The 22,703-nt window shown below is 44.1% G+C and overlaps 1 protein-coding gene across 1 annotated transcript in view; it reads right to left on the reverse strand.

Annotated features, from left to right (window-relative positions):
- LOC119465277 (adenylosuccinate synthetase) overlaps nucleotides 1-22,703 on the reverse strand; it is a 41,392-nt gene that overhangs the window by 9,096 nt on the left and 9,593 nt on the right. Inside the window, exons 2-12 of the mRNA XM_037726074.2 lie at nucleotides 17,869-17,971; nucleotides 15,690-15,800; nucleotides 15,323-15,380; nucleotides 13,461-13,506; nucleotides 12,996-13,057; nucleotides 9,851-9,932; nucleotides 8,234-8,357; nucleotides 5,821-5,975; nucleotides 3,361-3,485; nucleotides 2,433-2,530; nucleotides 1,939-2,088 (exon numbers count right to left, since the gene is read on the reverse strand). Of these exons, the coding sequence (XP_037582002.1) occupies nucleotides 1,939-2,088; nucleotides 2,433-2,530; nucleotides 3,361-3,485; nucleotides 5,821-5,975; nucleotides 8,234-8,357; nucleotides 9,851-9,932; nucleotides 12,996-13,057; nucleotides 13,461-13,506; nucleotides 15,323-15,380; nucleotides 15,690-15,800; nucleotides 17,869-17,971 (1,114 nt within the window). The remainder of the gene's footprint in view (nucleotides 1-1,938; nucleotides 2,089-2,432; nucleotides 2,531-3,360; nucleotides 3,486-5,820; nucleotides 5,976-8,233; nucleotides 8,358-9,850; nucleotides 9,933-12,995; nucleotides 13,058-13,460; nucleotides 13,507-15,322; nucleotides 15,381-15,689; nucleotides 15,801-17,868; nucleotides 17,972-22,703) is intronic.

Raw genomic sequence — 22,703 nt, forward strand, 5'->3', positions numbered from 1 at the left:
ACCAATGAGATCATAGCAGAGCCGTTGGCTTCCGTCGGTCGCCCGAGACGGCTGGTCTGGCCACAATGACTCCTTGCGGGCTGCATCGTTGGCATGGTCGGTGGCCTTCGCCCGCTGTTGCTTGCATGGAGTGTGCAGTGAACAATACACGGTGGCGCACTTCACGCTCGATTTTCTGCCACGCAAAATTCATCGAGAGATTTCGCTCCATGTAAGTTGGCCATTGTGAGGTGAAACCGACCAGCTGCTGGCCAATTTTGAGATCGAAATAACGGAAGTCTACTGTACTAGATGCCTGTTGTTGGAGGACGCTTTCAGAACTAACACCAAAGTAAACTTGAACAATTACAATGTGTTTTTACACATGAAATCCAAGAACTAACGTTGCTATTGGAGAATAACCTTCTGCAACGTCTGCGTGCCGCTGTGCCACTCAATTGTCGCATCCGCTTGCAGGCTTGCGCATGAAACGGGAGGCACACACGCACTATACATGCAACAAGCTCTAAGCTCGTGCCACTGCACAATCTAGTTGAGTAGCGCAAATGCCAGCCCGCTAAAATGCTTACAGCTCAACAGAACGTAGAAATCGTTTGTAAACACATCTATGAAATTTTTTTTACAAGTTACTCAATAAAGACACTTATCATTTTGCTGTTTTAGAAAAACAAACTTATCGAGTCTGGCAACACCAACAGTGAGACGGTGAACACGTGCGGTGGTGTATGCCTCTTTTTCGCTCAACGTAGCCAAGCCAGCGAACGATGAAGATCATGCTGCTGCATCTATTTTTGCAGCGTAAAGTTCACCATGATAGGCGAACTCCATGGACTGTATTTTGAAACGATCCACTTCGGCGATAGTCTCATTCAGTAAATCAACCTACTGCTTACCCGTGACGTCAGCATGCACTATCAGCACGCGCTCTCGAACGCTTCACAACACACGAAAGAATGCACCAGGCGAGTGCAGGGTGGTTTGAGTGTGTTGTGTTCGAGTCTACCGGCCACAGTACGACGCGTTCGTTCATTCACGGGAGCACCCAACGACACCGTGACATCAAATTGACGTAGACCAGAGCTGATAGATGACGCTATTTATTTTTCGGTTTTGCTAAAACAGCCAATCAACGAGCGCCGTTGGCAGAGGTGCGGTCAAGGCGATAGTATCGCTGAAGTGGATCGTTTCAGAATACGGCCCCACGTGGAGTTCCTTAACTGGAGGAGCTGGGAGAAGCAATCATTCTGTGTTTGGCTTATCATGCTTACTTACAATGCTTGTTCAGTCACTGACGATGTAAAGCAATGTAATCTGACGATAACGCCTACAGGCGCTGAATAATATGACAAGTGCACATAACGAATAAACTCCACATGCCTACCGTCATTGCACCACGCTGCACCACTTAACCGATGCGTGTGGACAAGCCACCTTATAGAATGCACTGTAGACTGCTCATATACTTGTAGTGTAGTACCGAATATAATGTGTCCGCTTCAGACTCCAGCTTATCCTCTGATAGAAATCAATGTCCAAGGATACCCGCATCTACTTCCTAAATTACACCGCCTTCTCCCTGTATCTTGATTTTATGCTTACGATTTTTCCATTCAGTCACTGGCGGTGTGGTCCTTGGCTTCTCAAGCTTCATCTTTATCCTCGAAATTTACACCGCAAAGCTCAGCACTTGTACAGTGCAATGATGGTAGCCTTTGAAGGATAACAGCAAACTGCCATTCTCGACTTAGGCATCCCCTGCTGAATGTGCTCAAACCCATTTATATCAGTCCACAGACTTTGTTCTCACATCCCCAGATCACCTGTAACTAGTAACCAACTAATCTAGCAGGAGAACATGACGTGCTCAATATACTGGAACCAGACGATCCCTTTGCGGACACATGCAAGGTGCAGAGAGTGCCGAAAAGGCCAACTCACAGGGAACGCCGAGCAGTTCCTGGACGGTCTCAATGTAGAGGCGGGCATTGGCAGGCAGGTCAGAGTACTTCCGGCACTCAGACGTCGGTGTCCGCCACCCGGGCATGATCGTGTAGTCAACTTGCACCTTGGACATCTCGTCGGCACTCGCTGGAAGTAAACAGTCACAAAACCTGTTGCAGGGGCTCTTACAATTTACTAGACACACCGGCACTCAACCATTGATGTGTTGGGGAACTCTTGTGCACTAGTAAAAAAAAAAAAAGTATTGTCCAGCGACTTTCATTAACTCACTCTCAATACTCAACTCTCAATAAGTAAACAGAATACCTTATGCACTATAGTAAGAGCCACAGCGTAGACTTGACTACTTGAGTGAAGAGGCGATAGAGGCAACCTAATAACATAGCAAACTTAATACCACACTCAAACACCTTATCTTTGACTCACCACTCGGTGCTATCTGTTATGTACACAAGGCTTTGCAACCTCACCTGGTGGGTACTTGTACACCTTGCCATCTATCCGATAGGCGGTGCCAATCTTGATCTCCTCAAAAGTGTCCAGGATGTCGAGCTTGGTCAGCGCCAGCCTGCGGGTAGGGGAGGCAGTGAGTGATTTGACATACACAGTCATCTCTCGCACACTATGAAATAAGTCCATACCACCTGCACTTTCTGAACTAGTTCACCGGGTGCTGCACTTCATTATTCATTCACCAGTTCAACATGGTGGCGTCTGCACGTCACCATTCGTTTCACTCGGCGCAGGTTTCGGGCAAAACGAGTTCGCAGCATTCCCTGCACCTGTTAGGTAGTGCAGCGTTCATGCAGGACGTGCTGTGCCGGTTTCGCACAAGGAATAACTGGCACTGAACTGGCGGGAACTAGCTCACGAAATGCGGGGTGGACCTAATGGACCTAATGCTTCCAAATTTCAGTAAACTCGTACTAAACTCTTTTATGGCAAATTTTTAGACAAGCTGAGTGTAGGCTTACATTAAGATATGTTAATGATTAGTCAACAGGATTATTACATTAAGCCATAATAACTAAACAACTGTCTTACTCAACATTAAGACTGAAACAAAAGTTTAGGTGTGCCTAATGTTGGTATGCATAAAAATAAATTAATCCACAGGATTAATCAACATGGTCAACATCTTGTCGCCCCGTATTACCTTTGCCTTGCACACGGTAGTAAAATCACACAATTTCTCTGACCAACTTCCCTTTAACGTTCTGCTTTTCTCTCAAAACAAAAGAGATGGACAGACAAGTGAAAAGACAAGTGAAAAGACAAGTGAAAAGACAAGTGAAAAGACAAGTGAAAAGACAAGTGAAAAGACAAGTGAAAAGACAAGTGCACATACAGGTGAACATACAGGTGAACAGACAGACAGCGTGAAGGAGGCCTACGTACGCAGTGTATCCGTTGATCATACTGGAGTAACGAAGCAGTACCACGTCGAGCCAGCCGCACCGCCGTTTTCGTTTGGTCGTGACTCCAATTTCACCACCGATAGTTTGTAGTCGCTCACCGATTTCCTGCAGCATGCAAAGAGAAAAACTGTGTCACGCAGTTGCACTTACCATCAACCCAGTTTCACTGCTCTGGTTTAGGCTTGTGTGATTATAAATTTTTTGGTTCAAAGCAATGTCAAAGAGAACAGTAATATGGTTGAATCATTCCAAAGGAAACAGTTCGAATGGCTGTGGGATTTGCATTAAACCTTTTATACAACAGCCAGAAATTGACTCGTCTAAAAAAGAAAAAAAAAAAGTTCTTTGCAATGCAAAGGAGGAAAGAGTCATCTCCGAAATCAGTTTTTTTTTTACTTAGTGTTATGCAGATAATTTTACACGAACACCCAAGTTCTACATTTTATACAATGCCAGCAGTACAGTGAATTCATTTACGGACTTTTGCTCGGTATTGCGGTTTAACCTACTTGAAATTTCACGATTTTCAAGGCCGCGGGAATTTTTCATGTTGGCTCGTGCGCCCAATGTGCTTTGCACGTCATTGTGTTGCTGCGAAGTATAACCTTGGCAGCGCAACGCTGGAAGTTAAGGCTTTATTGCGCAAATTCAGCTCTGTGCTATTTGCCTACACGTGAACTTTACCCATTCTGGAATGTTCACCGAGTGAGCAGACGAACTTATTAGGGGCCCTCGCTGTTATTGTCGGCTCATCGCCTGCGGACCCGAACGCAGCTTCTATGCCCTTCAGTCATGCGCATGATCTCGGGCCCAATAACCGATGAGCCACTCAATAAGCAGCAAACATCTCGCAATGGTTTTCGCCTGATATCACGAAAGTCGGGAGCGCTGCTTTCCCAGGTGTCAGTAACCAAAGCTGCTGCTGAGTTGACACACATCTATTCCCAATGGGCTTCACAGCTCTTGAAAAGCCAGGAAATCACCTTGTCGACAAAAGCGAGTACGGGGCTCAACCTGAATGGCGCAAGTCTCTCTTCATGGCTGCCATTTTTTCGACACCGTTTGCATGGATCCCGTCTGAAAAATTGAGCGAGACGCCATGCGGGCATTCGATAGTTTGGTCGCCGTTATCCATTAGAGCAATCAAGAATGTGACGGTGCCCCAGGAATCTTTGAATAATTACAACAGGTCAATTGACTATAAACAAATGCTTCTTCTTTGGCAATGGGACTTGCTTGCCAGAACCGATGGTTATACACATTTTCAAATTGATATTAGTTCGTTTGAATACAATGAAAATTCCACATACTGAAATTCGAACTGAAGAGAATGTCAAACTGCATAATATTTGATCAAATGTTCGAAAATATGAATAATCACACCTCGATATAACAAACGTCGCTTTATCGAAACCCACGATGTAACGAACTGCTTTCATTTCCCTATCTTAGTTACATTGAAAACCATGCGCATAAGCTCTCGTTAGAGATTTCATCAGTTTTCGTGTTGCAAGTTGCTTGATACATACCGTGCAGGCACGATTGTCACTGCGTGACCTATACATTTACGCTTGTCTGCTTGAAATGCCCAAGCCTGGTGAGGGGCCTTTAATGCTTGGTTCGAGTTTCACGTAGAACTGGTTGTACAGCATTCAAGTTTGTCAATGCACGGACTCTCGACCATCTTCATGTGAATTTCTGAAATTTCTGTTCCAGCAGACTGGAGGCTACTTTTTCTATGCTCACCAACAGCCGATTGAAAAGGCTCTTGTTAAAGGGGCCTTGAAACACCTCTCTGACTAATCAATGAATGACATCGCTATTAAACGACTTCACCTCGTGAATCTCCTGCTGCAAAATTATTTCAAATCCTTCAAACACAAGCGAATTTATTGGACCTGGCTTCTCTTTCATTTACACTAGCATGCTCGAAGGTACAAAGGAGAGACGGCAAGGGGGTGCAAGGGGAAAATTACCTGCCAGCCCCACCCAATGGCGGCCACCCTATTGATGCTACGCTTTTCACCTCGGAGGCCACATGCAGCAGACGCAAAAACTCAAGTTTAGACTGGCAGTGCAAAGACTTTTTTTTTCTGTCCTTTTAAAATTGCAGACATACATACTTTTCATTTATTTAACTCAAACAAGCAACAATTGTATCACTAAGAATGTTCGCACGACCACAAAATCAGCCTATAGCTGTTGTGGATCCAGCTGCTCGCGACGCTGCCGCATGACGACATTGCGTAAGCAAGAGCAAGCGACATTTCACTGCTTGCGACACGAAATTGTAAATTCCCTGCTTGCATGCAGTGCAATAATATTTGGATCACATATTTACGGGAGCCTCATTAACAGATAGGCAACGGTTTCTTACTATGTTCAAAAAGTGTTTCGGGACCCCTTTAATTACTCGGAAGCAAATATGCTAGCGACTCACATTCTTCTGTTCGGTGGGGAAAGGGCCATCGCCCACCCGTGTCGTGTAGGCCTTGACCACCCCGTACACGTGGCCAATGGCACGTGGTGGAATGCCGAGTCCCGTGCAGACGCCGCCCGCGGTGCAGTTTGAAGACGTCACAAATGGGTACGTCCCTGTTAACGAGGCAATAAAAGAGCAGCCACACATAAGAAGACAATGCGAGGGGCTGCCAGCAGAAGACAAGCAGAATGGGGCAGAAGCGAACCACTATTAATGAAGTGCGGACATGGCAGAAATTGAGCGGAAGGAGATGGAGACTAAGGGAGAGAGGCGCGCCAGGCTGGCGATGCAGCGGCTCGAATTTCTTTTTCTTTTCAAGGATTTCGCATTTCATTACCTTTCGGCACGGACACCCAGTAGAGACACTTCATTGTTATAGCCGATAATGCGGCATGGGGGCATGGTAGTAAGTGGGCTATTTCACCATAGAAAACATACAAAAGTTGAAGGTGTAGCAGCCTCTCATTATTATAACCGATATATTGTTAAAACCGGTAAAATGGGTTCGACTGTACCGTAATAAGACACCGAGTGCACGCTGCCGTTTTCACGTGAGACGGGCGGGTGGGTATTGTGGTTAAGCGGCCGTGGCAGATGGCTATACAGTCGACGTCCGATTTCCCGGACCCTCAAGGGACCGCGAAAACGTCCGGAAAATCGGGCAGTCCGGAAAAACGAATGCACGTGAAAACGCACCTTTTTGGTAGGTATTTTTCGCTGACGGAGAGGGTCACGGCCGGAGTACAAGATTCTCATTGCTATTCAGCCAATGCATCGTTTAGGTGGCTCTAAAAAGAGCCGTTTATATATAAAAAAAAAAATACGACGTGGCCGGCGCTACCTCATAGGTCAGCACTTGGGCGCAAAGAAGTCGCTTATTTTCTTTTGCACGGTCCGCTTGCCCGCGATCATGTCTGCCTCAATTGCAGTCAACGTCATGTTGCCGCTGTACACCGATGACAGTGTCATCAGTGCTCGCGTCAACTCCGAGCTCGTTGGCTGTGTAGGAGCTGGCTCTTCGTTCTCGGTGTCGGTGTCTCCGTAACTTGACGAATGATTTCGTCATCGGTCAACTCCTCACATAGCTCGAGGTCTTTGTCAGCGTCGGCGAAGCCCTCAAAGGTTATCCCGGCTGGAATCGACACGCCGGCAGCGCGCAGATCGTCGAAGGCAACGTCCGCGGATGGCAGTTCGTCACTTCGTCAGTTCGTCCACGGAGGGCAGTTCGCGGATGGCAGTTCGTTCAAAGGCGCGGACGAAGACGAAGGAGCAGTCAGTGCCATCGCTGTAAACGGCGAATCCGCTCGACGAAAAGCGCAGCACGAAACAGCTAGGAACTCGGTGGATGCTGAAGGTCGGGAAACATGATCACTGAAGATAGCGCGCAGCAGCAAACGATCAACCGCAGACACGACCGCAGAGCTGACAAAACAACACGTGAACGAACACAGTGAGGTTTGGCTTGGCTAAGCTACGGCTGGCAACGGAACGGATTGACACGTGCGGTTTCGAGGTTACGGCAGCCGCGGCGCGGTGCGGCGGTGCTGCTGGCCACACCTGCGATGCGAGTATGGTGGGTTCGAGGATATGAAAACAACCAAAATGGCGGCGTCGGTGGTGACTTTGGGTCGGCGGTTAACAGTAAAAAGTCCGGGAAATCGGATGGCGAAGGCTATAAGCGTCCGGAATTTCGGACTTTTTAATACATTGACTCTATGGGGAACTTGACGGTGCCACAGATGAGTCCGGGAAATCAGGCATGTCCGGAATTTCGGGCGTCCGGGAAATCGGACGTCGACTGTATAGTGTTATCGATCACGCACGCCTCGAGCACTCTCTTGTTTGCATGGTATCTAGCGGCCAGAAAACATATACGATCGCAGGTTAGCAATTTAATGAACGTGAATGCCAAAAAATCCCGTTTACCGGGAATGTATGAACCGGTACAAAATAAGCGTGACTCTAATGGGTCATTTTTTGGGTCTTCGATCGCGAACGTTGGCACTGGGAAATCGAACGTAACGGCATTGTATCAACTAGGTTCTACGGTATTCGAATAAATACGGTAAGCCCTCTTTTTCCGAAACATACAACACACATCTATATTTAACCTAGTTCGAAATGAGAAAATATTCTGTATTCAATTTAATATTTGTATATTTTAAATATTTCAAATATACAGAAAATTTTGCTATTCAAACACTCCTAGTTAGATTAAAGGTGCTTGTACATTTTCATGAGCACGCCCACGGCAAAGAGTCACGCTGATGCCACCTGTTAATCTAACTGGCCTCTCTCTTAAAGCAATAAAACAGCGTGTTGACAGGTACAAAGATCTCGCTTATAAAAGTTTTGGTCTGCTGCTGCTCACCAAAGTCAATGTCTAGAAGGCAGGCGTTGGCGCCTTCGACGAGGATGTTCTTGCCTTGAGCCAAGGCCTCGTGCAGGTATGACACGGTGTCGATGACAAACGGCCGCAGTTTCATCGCCAGATCCTGGGTTAAAAGATGACATCTAAGCACGCAGCACGTGTGATGTAAGAGTGGCGCCAGAGTTGAGCACAGCGATGAGAAGGAACAAAGAACACATGGCAAGCAAATGGCGCAGAATATAAACAGACAGCATAAGCGCTGTTTTGCAGCTAATCTTTCATTCACAACAAGGGCAGATATATCACATTGTTTCTCAATGACCGTCTCGTCAAAAGTAAGAATAAAACACCTTTGCAGATATACGAGAATCCCAGCAACTCGCACATCTAAGACAGCCAAGCTCTGTGAGAGAGTCCAACACACCTTTCAGGAGTATTAGGGGTCTGTTTTGCCACTACCCGAACATCTACCCAAGACTTTGCAGATACTTTATTATATCTGGTGCAATTCTTTCATCACACCCGAGCCTTTTCATATGCTTCACTATATAATTTTTCCTTATAAAAAAAGGAAGGAAGAATAACATTATGGCACAAGCATACTCTTATGAAAACGTACTGAAGTTGATTTAGCCAAAAAGCCCAGACTTGATACCCACAAAACCTTTGTTGACTTTGGCCCGTCCTAGCTGGCCTCCAACGTGGAGCCGGTAAAATGCGACTCAACAAGCAAAAAATTAGATTACCAACTAAGATGAACTGTGCAAAGAAGCTGTCTGTTTGAGTGAGGTATATGCAAGATAACTTTTTATTTTGCAAGTCTTGATAATGATGTTTAAACGCGAATTTGGGGCTCCACTGCAGGCTGCGTTGCTGGCTGTTCTTTCGTTTGACATCCGATACCAAATGCGCCGCGCTGCTGCACAAAAACCATCGCAGAACTCCCCTTCATTTTTTATTAAATTCTGGGGTTTCATGCGCCAAAACCATGATTATGACATATACGACATGATTATGAGGCACACCGTAGCGGGGGACAATTGTACATTCAAATTTTGACCACCCGGGGTTCTTTAACTTGCATCAATGCATGGCACAGTTGCATTTTTGCACTTTGCACCAATCAAAATGTGGCTGCTGCGACTAGGATTTAATCCCACACCCTTGGCCTGAGCAGTGCAATACTAGAGCCCATACGGTAGGTGGAACTCCCCTTATCAGTTTCGCTGTAGGAATAGGGGTTTGAGCTAAAGTGACTATTTGTGCCGAAAGAGCTTCATAGTTGAGGTCTACATAAAAAGGCTTGCGACAATTTACAAAATTTCACTAATTAACATGTCAAATGATGACTGCGGAGAACAAATTGTATAGACCCTTCCAACGAAAGCTCCCTGGATGTTGTCATAATTCCCTCTGAATTGCTGCAATTATTATGCGCGAGCCATAACATAAAACATAAAAGTCATCAAAGTTAAAATTATGCTTTTCAGTTCTTGTCATACTTTTTTTTTTTGCTACTGGAGCTTTCATATGTTAAACGATGCCAGAGATGGCACAAGAACTGTTTGGAGCAGCACGAAATTCACAAAAAATGGCACTCGGCACACGTGCACGCACCTTGTATTTGACGAGCTCCACGTCGAGATCAACCTTGAGGGCAGGAAATAGCCGCTGGTACGTGGCCACCAGACTCCGAAACCTAGGAGAGGTGACAACCAGAAGACAGACACTGTTATCATAGCAATTAAGAGCCACAAAAAACTGTGGCAAACAATCCACAAGACAATCGAAATTGGGAATTAGTCAGTGTAGAGAAGTTTTCTCCAAACAGGGGTCTTAAAATTTCAGATCCCAGCACTGCACAATTCCTTGTTATGGGGAAGAACTTCAAGGACGCTACACGCTGTGTTAAAAGAGGTTTAAAGTGTCTGTATAATATAGTTTAGGAAACAGCAGAGTCTACAATAGCAACAGCAGCGCTCCTAATGTCACTTTGTGGTGGTTCGTTCCACTACAATATGAAAAAAAGTTGTATTGCATGACTGCTTTTGTGAAAGGAAAAGCACTGTTATGTACATAACAATGTTGCAGCCAATGATTTCACACCTTGTAGGTGCAAAAATAGTTCTTTGCACACCGTTTGAACCCTATGCAACAAGATGAAACACTAGCATTGCTGCTTACAGCGTGTCTCCATTATTCAGGGATTCAAGTCATTCTGCAAATGGTCATACATTTATAAATAGGCTGAAATTGTTAAATTATTCTGAATGGTGCCAACTTCCAAGATAGTTCTGCTTTAGGTTTATTGCCTTATAATGACAATAATGACAAACATATAAAGCAATAACCTTCTCTGCTCACTAACCCTTGTTTTAATGGTTGGATGATTTATCTGACTCAAAGTCGCAGCATATTTATAAGCTGGAACACACAACTGGCATTCCGCATACACAGCACTGAACACAACATGTTATGCTGGAGAAATTGCAAGTGACTGCAGAACACATGCATATACGTATCTACGTGTACACACTTATAAGGAATATCGGATTAAATATCCTAGTTTTGTGTTTAATGAGACTTTATTGTAAGAAGGTTCTACCGTTTATATAAGAACACATAAAGAAAGCATGTGAAAGATAAAGAGCACTACCCATAATGAAGTGCACAAAAGACGCAAGGCAAAGCTATTGTAAAGTAACTGCCTCGTGACGCAACTGCAGCAGAATGGCCAAGATTCATTGCTGCCAACATGCACTGTCATTAACTGCTCTTTAACACTTATCACTATAGTGCAATTGCATGACGCAGACTTGGACGTCTCCCTTTGCAATGAAATGAAGCGAGCCAACAGCCCCCAGGTTTGCAATGCAGCTGTAATCGTAATCTACTCGCATGCGTCTCGCATGCTTGTGCCGCAGTAATTGCCAGCAAGTACGGGTTCAAGCAACGATTAACAAGCTAATTTGCCACCAGGCTCCATTAATGTGGTGACACTGTGCTCCAAGATTGCACAATTCCCCATCATGCACATAAAAACAAACAGCGGCATATCCGGTATATCAACACAAAATGAGGTCTGCAGCAACGTCTCGCCATGCTTGCGGTGACGCGTGCTAGATAACAAGTGTACACTCCGTAACGACCGAAGGTAAGATAAAGAGTGCGGTCTTGTTGCACAATGCTTGTAACGCTCCCGGCTTGTGCCTGCAGATGTACACACACACCAGTCTTATCTGGTGTGCACATCTACGCAGAGGAGACGATAACACTGAAGGTGTGTGTGTGCGCGTGCCCTCGACGCAACCTCGTTAGAGGAATGCACCTGTGTGCGTGTCGGCGCGGGCAAGCATAACTTTTTTGTCCGGCTGCAATTGTAGGGGTCTGAAAGGTAGATAACAATGAGCTATTGTACTAACAAACGGATAAAACTTTATATCCGAGTATTGCCAATACTTTGGCAGGTTGCGCTGTAATTATTTGGAGCCAGCATAACAGCGGAGCAAACGGAACACATAACATAGCATGACATGGTTGGCAACTTCTGTTGCCAACAGCTTGGTTACTAGCATTAAAGTTAGGGTTAGTGAAGTATTGGACACAAACCACTAATCTAAGAATGAAACGAGGAAAAGCAGTCAATGGCAGTTCTTTCTTGGCTTCTTCGTCCACTTCAAGTTTTTCGCACTGTAACTGAAGTGCAATGGCACACTAACTATCCAAATCTGTTAATGCTACTGAATGGATTTGGAACCACACCTAAACACTAGCACTTCAACAAAATTGCCTTTAACAAACTATTAATTTCTTATGGACTACTTTCTTCTAAAAAACCATCATAACAGCTCATTCTTTTGACCTGATATACCGTACTTTCAGGTGTATAAGACGCGCTGTTCTTTGAATTTTTCGTCGGTGCGTCTTATAGAACGCACTGACTTATGTAGACAAGTTTATAGTGCAGATAATGCAGACAAGTTGATAGCCCTGGGCAACGTGTCGCATGAGGCTAGATAATGTGGACTATGCCGAACCGGTTCGCGAACCATTATGTATTTTTGTAGAAAATGAACTCTACCAGAAAGGAATAGGAGCACGTTGAACTCAAATTATATTACACCTGGAGTGGAAATATTCACGGAGTTAAACGTCACTGTAATTATTTTTAAATCGCTTACCAAACGAACAGGTGTGTCTTATACACAGGTGCGACTTATATACGTTTTTTTTCCGTAACAACTGCCGTTTTGAGGGGGGTGCGTCTTATACAAAGTTGCGAGCTATAGACCGGAAAATACGGTACCTTAATAACATGCTTAGAACAGAGAAATACGTCGGCAAATATTGTGGGAAATTTAACTCAATAAAACCAATGATGATAGAAGGTCAACTGCCGTGCACAATGTGAGGAGGGCTCGTCATCAGCCAAACTGCGGCAATCACATGCGATGAGTTGAGATTTTCAAGATCTCTTCATGTGAGATGAACACGAAGGGACTGTGTAACTTCGCCCAATATGAAGTGTGGCTTAACGAAGCTCACTGAGCTAACGGAAACTAAGCACATGAGTTTGAACAGTACAGCTTATCAGAGAAGTCAGTTTGACTGAGTGCTTATAAAAGGAATCCCGATTTAAGTAGTGAGAGAACATAAGAACGTCATAAAGTTCTGGTCATGCCAAGCACATCGCCCACAGAGAGAATGCAGAAATAAAAAGTCAAATTCAGCTTGCAGCGCTGGGAACCAGCGCCGGACTCACCTCTGTTCGAATACAGCAAAGTCGCCAACCAGATCTGCCATCCTCAGCCCTGTCCTCGAAGCCTGAAAATTCACAACATGCATCAGGTAAGCAGCTTCAGAAGACCAAATGGCTTTGGATATCACTGCAAGTTGTCGTTCATTCCAGTGTAATTTTCATTTCTTAAAGAATAGGAAGGTTTCTAATTGAACCTTATACTGCAATTCATTTCACTGCTCTCCCCACAGCGCGTGCGTGCACGCACACACGCACACACAGGGATGTTTATTTAACTTATGCTGTCCTTGGCCTCAATGTGTGTTGGCTTTGAATGGTGTTGTGTAGTAATAATGCTTGCTACCAACGAACACAACCATACATTTGATCACCAGTGCTGGCTTCATCACAACTAAAGAAAAGAAATAGGACCCTTTTTCTTGAGTGATGCAACGGCAAATTCTTAACATGACAGTTGCTTTCACTTACCTTGCATGCATAAGTAGGACCGATGCCCTTTTTTGTGGTACCAAGGCTGGAATGGAGATGAAAATTACAAATACAGTGTCACAAACACAAACAACCCAGCGTGCAACAGATTGCAAAAGTTGATGGAACACTGGAGCTATGAAGATAGAATTACAAAAAAAAAAAAACTTTACTGCTAATGCATCTATCATAACACTAAAAGATGCACAGCACATGTTGGCAAGCAACTAAGCTGTGAGCCAATTAATTTTATTTTTTGGTCCTTTCATACTTTGTAACTAGAGAAGAAGAAGAAAAAAAAAAGAAGCACCAATTATCACAGAAACAAACAAACAAAAATCAAAGAAGGCAGCTGTCGATAAGGGAGAGATGGCTGCTTTCAATCACTGAGCAACAAGTCATTGCAGCGGTCTTTATATGGGTTATTTTTGCACTGCTGGCACTTAAGGACACTTGTAATATTTCTTAGTATTTTTTTTTATAAAAAAAAAACTGGCTTTTTCACCTCGCAAAGCAAACTGAATACAGACGAAAAGCTGTGCGAAAGTAGCTTGAGAATTGTCTGTGGCCCAGCAGCTAAAGAAACTTTTTTTAAATTCCTGCGTATTTCAGGTACCATTTCAAAGCTGCCACTAATGTAACTGTGTAAAGCTTTGTGGGATTCAATGAAAAGACAAAGAAAGCAAGTTAGGTGAGAAAATCCTTTAGGAAATAGCAGCCATTTTTCCAGCCAATCATGATGATAATAAGTGCCTTCTTTTCAAAGTATTTTCAAAGTAAAACTGTGACTCGTTGAGTCATAAGGGAACTCAGACTCTGTATCCTGAACATGATACAAGCAGCAAATTGGATGCGCAGATATGAACAACAGATATTGTGCAAGACATTCTGTGGTACTTGCACTATCCTGATGCACTACTACCAATATTTAAAAATATACAGTAAGATTCTGGGGTTTCTCGTGCCAAAACTCCACTACGATTATGAGGCACACCATAGTGGGGGGGGGGGGACTCGATAAATTTTGACCACCTGGGGTTCGTTAACGTGCACCTAAATCTAAGTACACGAGATCTTTTATATTTCGGCCCCGGCGAAATGCAGCCGTCGAGGCCAAGATTGAACCCACGAACTCGAGCTTAGCAGCGCAACGCCATGGCAACTGGGCTACTGGCGACCAATGTTCGAGACCGGTTACAATATTAAAAGTGGTCTGAACTGTCATGTTTTGTGCTTCCTACAATATTAACTGCAAATATGTGCTTTGCACAAAAAACCCGAATGCCATAGGCAACAGCCCTAACTTTTTCCCACGTTGCATAAATAGTGAGCCTCACATTCAAACCCCACAATGTCTCAAGGCTATTGAAATTGATCTCATGATCAAGTTTTCGTGTTAACGAGTGCATATATTTCACTCAGTAGTAAAGAGGCACAAGAACGCTAAATCAGTTTAGATTGATGTCGTATTCTATCAGAAGAACAATAGCCAAAATTCCATTTCTTAAATTTCGCGCCAAAACACTAGAGCCAGTCCATCACCGTACCATTATAGATTTCAAAGAGTGTGTTCGTATTTTTCACCTGTTGTGGCACAGTGAATGTTCTAAAAATTTGCTGCCTTCGGTCTCTGACTCCGTTGGAATGCAATGTAGACCATCTTTACCGATAACAAATTACCAGGCCCAAATGGATATTGTCAAAACTTGTTTGTCATAGCTAACTATGTCATATGGCATAACTAACTATGCCATTGTCATAGCAAACAATACAGCTAAACTTAATTTTCTATTTAGCATCTCTAATAGCAGCAACCCATCAAGACTATCTCGCAAAGCAATTCACATCTGCGAACAGCTTACCTTTTGGCCCCCTTTTCAATTTCCTGGAGCCCATCGACGGCCTGGTGGAAATCAAAAACTGCAAAGAAGCAAAAATGGAGTGACCTATTTCTGAATGCAATGTACAGCATACAAAAAACAAAAGCTATCAAGGCTGCAGTTGATAGTTTGAACTTCTGACTGTTACAAACACTTAAAATTTTTTTTTCAGGTTGCATCCAAAAATACTGTGGTTAAAGCATGCGACTCTTGTTATTGAAGCCATCGACTACTATCATTTGCCTTCTGGTACTGAAAAAGCTATGTTCGAAAGCTTGATATTGGATCCACAGCCTGCACCTGCCTGAAAAAACCACTTAATAACCACTTGAAGAAAATTATGACAAACCTATATGACATCGGTCTGAAATTAGTAGCCGAGACGAGATCTGGAGTCCCTTCTCCTCGTTAGTCTTGATCTCATCGAAAAGTTGTGGAACGTTGATGACCACGCCGTTGCCTGCAATCCCAAGCACAACAGTGTTTAAGTACACGGACCGGCTACAGTGTTTAAGTACACGGCCCTTTCAGACGCCAATGAATTCTATTGATTGTAAACTTACTTTCACCGCATTTCTTGCATATTCAGAATCGTAAAAAGCAAACAGCTGCAGAACAGATTAATAATGTTCAATTCTTTAGTGAGTTTTGTCAAGTTCACAGAACATGGACTCCATGAGAAAACTCACTACAGGAGTATTAAATATGAGAACATCAACTATTTCATGTCTAGCAGGCTTGAAAAGCACCCATCTAGGCACTTGAAAATTACGTCTGATGCAACATCTCGTGAAAAGCAATGAAAGGAGTACACCAACTACATACATCGCACCAAGCAAGTACACAGAACCATCTACCGTCCCACTCGTTTCACTAAAACATCTTGAACCCGTTATTCCAACTTGAAACACAATTCCAATCAGAACAGTTTCAAGATGTATGCGACACATTTTAAGTACCATTGCTTTCATCAATACTATTACTGTTGACGCACTTTGCTGGCGTACACAATTGTGTAGACAGCGTCTTAAAGGGTTGAAGAACCCCAGGTGGAAAAAATAATGCCGAGTCCCCCACTACGGTGTATCTCAAAGCAAAACCCCAGAATTTAAATTTTTTGCAATATTCAGTGCCTAACACACAGAGTGGTGCATACACTTCAAAGGCAACAGCAGGCAATACGTACTGTAGCAAATAAATACAATGTTGCCCACATGGAAAGCTTATAGAAAAGTCTTAGCTCATCGATACAGATTTAACTTCTATGCACATCAGCCATAACATTCTCCTGATGTTCCCTACAATTGATCTTAGTGGGGGGTTACAGTTCTCCCAGGAAAGTTGCCGAAATTCTGAGCACGTACGTCATTTACTGGAAAAGGTGTAATTAAACCACACAGTTTAAACTTTGCTTACACATCACTCATACTGCCTACAAACGACACGGAGAAGAGAAGGTGCTTGGCAATGACAAGTTCTTCAGAGCATGGTGCTTTCCAGCCCTAGGAGCAGACTGCTGTTGCTGTAAGCAAGTTCAGTGCAAGAGGTAACGCTGTAGTCTGCTGATTCTTTCTTTTAATGTGAACAGCCTTCTTGGGCTCTTTTGTCCGTTTTCGTGGCTGGTCGTGTTGTCCAAACCTTTGTCTGTAGTCTGTTCTGCGCCGTTCGTTTTCGAAGACGGTCGTTGGGACTTTCACCGTCGATACAAAGGCGCTGATGCAGCACAGGGCATGTGCTCTTACGTGACATAGTTGCGGGGCGCAGTTGTTGCCGAATGCCAATTACCATACATCTTTCAGACGCACATGCGGTCGTGCAATAGCTTTGGTGTGCCCGAAGGTTTAGATGGGTGGTGATGTGCTTGTGGCGAAGTGCTGCGTGCTTACTGTCCACTTCTACTTCGGTTGTCCGTGCGTTTTTAGCGCAGTATCCCCTTTTTTACAAGGTGAACATCCACCAACTAGCCCAACTTGCCACTCTACTGCTTGGGAAGCATACCCCCGCTCTTCTCCTGCCTGCCCTCTCCCCCTGTGCAAGCTGTGGGAGAGGGTGGCAGTCGCTTTCAACGCTGGTGCTCATGCTGCTGGAGATACACATATGACCAATTGTCTTGCATGTAGAACCACCTATTATACTACTGATTAACAGCTCTGTACTCTATGAAATTGTGAAATGAAACAACAAACGCTATCGAAATATCCTCACTATAACAAATGTATGCCTTTCAAGCGCATCATTGCTATAATAAAGCGAATACAATGGAATCTTGTTGATACAATTCTGCATAATACGTTTTTTCCTGATAATATGATTTGGTTAGCTAATACATTGGATAATATGATTTTCGGATGATACGCATCATTTTCGGATCCTGTGAAGTTTGTATAAACGAAATTCCACTGTAGTTTTTTAGAAGCGTTCTGCTATTCATTTACATTAACATTCATGATCAATGGTTTCTACACAATCTGTTGTTGTAAACTCAGTTCTGCAAAGACAAACCAGTGCGCTTTACGTGAGCAACTCACCGACGATGCCTGTGCATTTTGTGTTGGTCAGCCCGCTGGGAAGGAGGTGGAAGTCGTAGCAGACGTTCTCCACAACAACTGTGTGCCCCGCATTGTTGCCACCCTGCAGACAAATGAAGGTACTGTTCAAATAAGACTGCACGACTTTGTATGACAATGTACGAAGTGACTGCTCACGTTCCGGACTGTCAACGGAGCCAAGTATGTACCCGTGGATGAAGGAACAGCACGAAGATGGCACAACAGCTTAAGGAAATGAGGTGCAGCACCGACTACCAGCTGACCAATTTAGTGAGGCAACTGTAATATATATGTGCCTGTCAACATGTGCTTTCTTTATTTTTTAGCAGGAGGAAAAAATCCAGAAAATGCGCACACATGCATGAAACCTTAAGAACATGTACCAATATTCAATGAGAGCCTAATGTAACCTTAATGTAATAAGAGAGCCAGGCAACGCATCAGAAAAAAAAAATAATAATTTGCCAGCAGGTATACTCATGCGTGTATAAACAAAAATATACCAGAAACTGAAGGGAAATAAGGTGACAACTTCGCTAACGTTCCAAGACCACTGCACTTAGAACGGGGCTGTCACCCTTTTTCAATACACTGTCCCGCGTAAGCTGTGTGATGCAAGGCTCCGATTGTCAAAACATCCGACCGGAGCAGGTGAGACTGCTTGGCATTGCCAGTTGTTATTCTTAAGCGTGCCAAGTTTGCATTGACGTAGAAGCACGAGAAACCAGTCTTGCGGAACGCGCACTGCCAGAGGGCAACAGCCTACGAAGCGTAGGTGTGCACTTAGGAGAGAGAGAGAGAGGACAGCGCTACAATATGTAGATGGCTGATGAAGAGTATCGTGAACGTGTATTGTGGTAATTATACGCACATGCATTTCATGGCGCGACACCATATGCTTGAAATGACTGAGTACTGGAGTAGCAGTTGGAGAGATTTGGGTTGAACTTATGTGACAAGTTAATTAAATCCTGGGGTTTTAAGTGCTAAAACCTTGATCCAATTATGAGACATGCCTAAGTGGGCAAACTCTGGATTAAACCTGACCAACCAGGGTTCCTTAACGTGCACCCGAATTTAAGTACGCAAATGTTTTTGCTTTTTGCCCCCACTGAAGTGCGGACAGCGCAGGCACGATCGAACCAGTGACTCCAAGCTCAGAAGTCCAACGCCATCCCCACTAAGTTAGAGCGGTGGTTCGCGACTACTGCGCTGAGTGCTTGCGTGTGCACGGGCGTGTGCCCCATTTATGTAACAAGTGCGTCCATTGAAAATTTCGTTTCAACGTGGTTATCTCTGGCATCAAAATCGGAAAGCACCTTCAAAATTCTAAGACAGGCTAGTAAATTTGCTATTTTGAGACTAGATAAAAAAGCACACAGAAATAAAAACAAAAAGCAAAAAGATAGACTCCTCTTTAAACTCTGGAAAAGTGCACCTGTCATCACCTGTCATTCAGTCCACATTCGTGCACACACCGTTTGGTTGCGCTGTTTACGGTGAAGGAATACCACGCACGTCTTTCGTGAATCCACTCTCAACAACGCCTGGTGGCCACAATCCTGGCAATGGCCTTTACCCGCAAGGACGGCAACCGAGTACAAACAATAGCAATAACGGTCTCAGAAGCGAGGAGGCCCCAAAGCTCCGAATAGAAAGCCCCAGCCCACAATGAGGGGCCGCAGATTGTACGCACCTATCCCACTCCCGTTGAATCGTTGCCACCCCACCCTCCCGAGCCGAGAATAAAACCTGGCAGCCCAGCTGTGGCACGTGCCAACCCCACAATGAAGCGGAATGCAAGGGTGTGCCACTGAATCGCAACAGGCCAGCTGGAACGACCATGGCACGAGATGAACGAGCATCTCATCCAATCCCGTCTTTTCTTCACTGGTGCACTTGTGTTGTTTTTTTTCTAAGAGCGTGAGTGATTGCCATCAGCTTGGTACCCTCAGTGTTGGGTGTGGGGAAAAATAACCCACACGCGAGTCGGTGAACACGGTAATATAAAACAGAGCATCATAATATTTTTTCCCGATATTAAAACCTGAATATGCTCTTTGATAACATTATATAATGATGCTCCACTGTACTATTTGTAACCTTTGTTTTGTGGCCTTTTTATCTGATGCTAACTTTTTTTTCTGTTCGAGAGAAACTGTTGCCCCCTTACTCAATGCTCTTCAATGGATCTGGAAGGTATTGTGAATGAATAAATATTATATGCCGCTCTGACATTATCACTAATTTGTAAGACTTTTGCAGAACCTTCATAAGTGTAACAATTTCCCATAAGCTGCAAATTCATATATCACATGTGCATGCTTTAAATGTTCCGAGATGCAGTGTTACAGATTTGTAAACTTCGTGATTCAATTCCTTTTTGAAACTGGCCAATTTTCGGGAATGTTAGTATTTTTATGTAGGGTCTGGAATGTTTTACAGTTTCCTACAGTTGTTAGAGTTTAACTTTCTCTCTCAAGTGCATCAAATTTCAAATCGGTCAAGTGGTTGCCTCATAAAAGCATTTCTGCATTTTATATGCATTTGGATAGGAAAATTGGAGTAGGCCTGGAGCTAAAGCTTCCTTTTAAGATGAGGTCGTAATAAATTCCCTGCCAATGGAGCTGAGAGTGCTACCGAATCTGCCACAGCCAACCACAGCAGTTGATGTTTCGTCTGGAGCCCTTTGGAAAAAAAGCTTTGCATATTATAAAGAAGCCGCACGAATCCTGTGTCCTTCCTTTTTTTTTTTAAGCGTGTGCTGAAGCAAATGAAGAGATCATGCATGAACACCCCATGCACGGCAATGTCCAAGAAGGGCACTATCAGCTGCCTCAGTGAGTCACTGAACCGGGTAATGCCCTAGCTATTGATATGGTGTGGGCTATATCTGAGACCCAGTAGACTGAAACGTTCTGGGAGATAATTTTTTTTTTCTGGTCCTCCTTAAAAGGGGCAACGAATTGACCCCGGCCCGTATCGGGTTCCACAAAGCATCAACGGCCAGCCGATGCAGAGAAAGACGTGCTTACACAGGTATCGGCCTTTCACACCGTTAGTACAGTTGCATATGAGATTACAAAGGTTCACAAGAATTTCTATGCAAATGAAACTTTATAAGGATATGCACCACTTTGGAGAACAAGCTCGCATGCTCTCCTGACAGCTGATGTCTTTTTCGAAGGATGCCAAAAACTAGGTCCTGGCTGTTCATCTGGACCAAGATGAACACCATTAAATGAGTCACTGCGTGCAGTGACGCATCCTCTTATCATACGCTGCTTTCTCTAATGCTTGAATGACCCCGAGAGTAAATAAATGAAATCTGTCACTCGTGCTAATTTGTTTTGCAGGTTAATGGTCTCTCTCAGCACATTTTCAATAGGGGAAGGCACTGGTCAATTTTCGGATGCCAATAAGTCTTTCCAGAAAGCAGGCAAGAAAAATGACTAAAACGCAGTCCTCTTGTAGCCCACGTGGAGAATGGGCACCAGGCTGTGTATAATGGGCAATGTGACAATTATGTGGAGCAGTTAAATACATACTTTCTATGATTCACTGTATTATTCTTTTGGTGCACTGTTGCTTTGCCTCTTTATATATTCATATATCTTCATGTGTTTTTTTTTTTTTTTTTGCAAAGTTGCAACTTTGGCTTCTTTGCAGCACTGCTGCTTATATCAGTTTGCTTCGCCCAACTTTCACCTTTCAACTTCAACTATCAGTATAGTCATCAACCACATGACTCTTGCCTGTATAAGTGTGCATGCTAATTTGATTCTGAAACAAAGATTGACTGAGTGATTGAAAGGCAGTGCCAGCAAAAGCAAAGAATTTAAACGTGCCAAAGCCTTAATGTTAACCGAGAAATCTTAAGAATGAAAAACACAGTGCACTTAACAAGGACTAAGGTGCATAGATTGAGGAAAATGCCACATCTCATGTTCCCAAAGTGCAATTTCTACTAGAGCTCACTTATTGCATGCTTCAATAAGTGACTGTTCCTTGTTGCTTCTTGCTGGCATCACACAACCGTGCTGTCACAGTAACCTGAAAGCGCTCATGGGGGCGACAGTTCACCACGGAGTGTTGCCTCGCATCTTCGTGCTAAACTTCCTGTGCAGACTTAAATATGGAAAGTAGTGTTGAAGAATAATGCTGCACTTATTCTCATCAACATGAAATGTTATCATTCCATCTGCACCATAATCTTGCTGTATGTTCAGAAAGGTTGTCAACTCCATAAGGCTAGATCGTTATTAAAACACCGAGTGTTTCCTTGCTTGCGTTGCCATCAGTGGGTGCCACAATACTGAAAGAGAACCAGTGACATCTGACCGAGCCCTTCCATTCTGAGATGATAAAGGACAGTTTCTCACGCCCGAGCAGCATCCAAGGGGAGACGGGAAAGCAAATATTCAAGCCTAAGGAAGTGTGGCAGCCTGTTTGCGATGTTGAAGTAGTTGTAAAGAGGTTGGCAAAGACTGCGATTGCACAGTGACCTGTTCCTGTTGTGCAAATTTGACCCTGTGACACACTCGTTGACACGTGACGTAGGTATCGGCATGGTGTCGGGTCCAGATCTCCGCAAGACTGAGTGATAGCAAACGAGACAACAAGGAACTGCAACAATGTCTGATAAGCGAGCTCAAGTAGCCACTTCGGTCAGATAGGAATGCCCCCCCCCCCCCCCCCCCCAACTCTGATTGCGGTCATTTGCTACCCTACAATTGGCGTGGACTCTTGGATTATGTATTGAGATTGTAGTGTCACGGACGTAGTAGGAAACTTTTTTGTGTTGCCACTGGCAG

This window comes from Dermacentor silvarum, chromosome 9 (genome assembly GCF_013339745.2).
Source record: "Dermacentor silvarum isolate Dsil-2018 chromosome 9, BIME_Dsil_1.4, whole genome shotgun sequence".
NCBI classification, from domain to species: domain Eukaryota; kingdom Metazoa; phylum Arthropoda; class Arachnida; order Ixodida; family Ixodidae; genus Dermacentor; species Dermacentor silvarum.